At 41.9% G+C, this 2,320-nt stretch overlaps 1 protein-coding gene and 1 non-coding gene across 2 annotated transcripts in view; both read right to left on the bottom strand.

The window, feature by feature from the left end:
- Positions 1-2,320, bottom strand: part of rps4x (ribosomal protein S4 X-linked) — a 6,836-nt gene extending 4,516 nt beyond the window's left edge. Inside the window, exons 1-3 of the mRNA XM_035675562.1 lie at positions 2,187-2,320; positions 1,584-1,661; positions 557-737 (exon numbers count right to left, since the gene is read on the bottom strand). Of these exons, the coding sequence (XP_035531455.1) occupies positions 557-737; positions 1,584-1,661; positions 2,187-2,189 (262 nt within the window). The 5' untranslated portion in view covers positions 2,190-2,320. The remainder of the gene's footprint in view (positions 1-556; positions 738-1,583; positions 1,662-2,186) is intronic.
- LOC118338569 lies at positions 382-457 on the bottom strand. Its single transcript, XR_004797262.1, has one exon. It is a non-coding gene; the product is annotated as a small nucleolar RNA SNORD61 (small nucleolar RNA).

Below are 2,320 nucleotides of genomic sequence, written 5' to 3'. Positions count from 1 at the left end.
CTCTACACTGCGGGGGAAACACTTTTGTCACCTCAATCTCACCCTGACACATCACGACCGGCTGTAATCCATCCAAACCTTGTCCAATGTGTCTCTCACAGACTGATTCAATTACAAATCCACTGAAAGCTTGATGTTTCAGACGACCGAAGTGAACCTTTTCTTTAAATCTGACACCTACCGTCACAGCTGACGTCTCTCTCGTGTTCAAAAACTGACAAATTATGGGTTTCAAACTTACTGGAGGAGCAATTTTTAAGTTTCTACGACTATAAAAGCAACTTTTGTCACTTTTTTGGGACCAAACGCAGCTTTTCTTTTGCTCCTACATTACTCAACCTCACCAGAAGACACACATTAAACTTCCCAGCGTTGCAGTCGGAGCTCAGAACTTCTTAGAGGATTGGTTGTGTAGTTTCACCTCGTTGCTGATCAAAACCAAAATATTCATCATTGCTCCTTCTGCCTCCACCTAACTGACAAACAAGCAGCAAAACCAACAAAAACACGAACTCTCTCCTACTAATAAAACAAGTTCTCTAATAACCAAACTCACCCATGAATCCAGCAGGATAGGTGATGTCGGTGCGGACCTTGCCATCGATCTTGATGAACCTCTGCATGCAGATCTTCTTCACCTCGTCCCCAGTCAGGGCGTACTTGAGGCGGTTCCTCAGGAAGATGATGAGGGGCAGGCACTCCCTCAGCTTGTGGGGACCGGTGGAAGGACGAGGAGCCTGAGAGACGACGAACAAGTCGTATTATTTAATTTTATTCATCATTCAGAGAGAGTTTGTTTTCACCCGAGTGTCTTAAGTCATTATCTGTAAGGGACACCTGTTACGTTACTTATGAGCGCTTGAGATTAAGTTTAATCCTTCTACATCTGAGTACAAAACACATCGAACATCAACATTAACAGACCTAATATATCCCTTAAAAACATGAACATATTAATTCAAGTTTGTAGTTTATATAAACTTCAAATAACCTGCAAATTGAGCGTTAATTTCTGGATTTTTTACAGAGTTTCCAGGATTGTTTTGTGATGCTGATTGAATATCAGGTAAAAAAAGAGGCCAAAAACAGATTTTTATATATAAAAGCAGCTATTTCTGGTAACACATTAACATTAATCTTAATTTAGCAGTTTCCAGCACCTTAATGTCACATTATAAAGCAAACAGCCACAATTTCTGCAATTACGTGAAGGATAAAACACAAATTAAACACTTAAACGTACATTAAAGTACATTTAACTAGTTTAACTCTTAAAAATCTTTACTAAGAAGCATACAATTACTGTTTTAAACCAGTTATTAGAACAGAAACACCTAATTAGTATCAGTAAAGGTTTGTTCTTTAACTAAAACGTGATTAAAGTGCATTAAAACCCACATAAGAGACTTAAAAACTCAGGTACACATGAAGCCATGTCCATCCCTTATCAGTCACTTTAAGCCCCTAAAAACACCAAATACACCTAAAAAGCTTGCACAACAACGTCTATCAGAAACAAAACCAGACAATAAAGCAGCTAAAACATTAATAATTTGATATTAAATGTTATAAATGTTACTTACAAACACTCCGGTGAGCTTGTCGAGCATCCAGTGCTTCGGCGCAGCGACGCGCTTCAGGTGCTTCTTCGGTCCTCTTGCCTGCAGAGAGAGCGACAAACCCGGTCAACACACGGCACACACACCGGTCCGAGGACCAGAACCAGAACCGGAGGAGAGGGGGGGGACAACGCTGAACAAACACCCCGGTTATGAGAGGGTGTGCTCGGCCAGGCTGCTCGGGATACACCGGCTGCGGCCTAGTCTGGGTTAACGCTATCCCGGGTTAAGGAGGCACATTTAACGCCTTCTTGTTTAACTTCTACGTGGAGATTTAATATAAAACACACAAAAAAATAATTAGAAATAGTCCAAAAAAAAGAGATTTTTAAGGGTTTATTTATCAAGTGTTAGCCGGGAAGCTAAGAAGCTACGGAGTCGGAGGTGAGGTCATTTTAAATCATCGATAAATCGCGAATAATCGCCGCTGCTGGCTCCGATTTACACGTTTATCATTAAAGTATAAGTGGTATTTCACATTAGGACGTGTGTGTCTGCGATAAAACGGCGGCGGAAAGCGATGTTGAGTGATTGTTTGAGGGCGGAGGGGAAGAGAAACCTGCTCACCATGTTGGAGTCTGCGGGGGAAAAGGACCTCTTCTCTTCCGGTACTCGGTGATAAGGCCGGCTACGGAACACTGGGAGGGACAAAAACGCGCAACGTGGTGTTTTGAACGCGTTTTCCCGCCGTGAATAGATAG

Source organism: Morone saxatilis, unplaced genomic scaffold (assembly GCF_004916995.1).
Source record: "Morone saxatilis isolate NCDOM2014 unplaced genomic scaffold, NCSU_SB_2.0 Contig4, whole genome shotgun sequence".
Classification (NCBI taxonomy): Eukaryota; Metazoa; Chordata; class Actinopteri; family Moronidae; genus Morone; species Morone saxatilis.
This window is presented reverse-complemented; position numbering and strand designations above follow the sequence as displayed.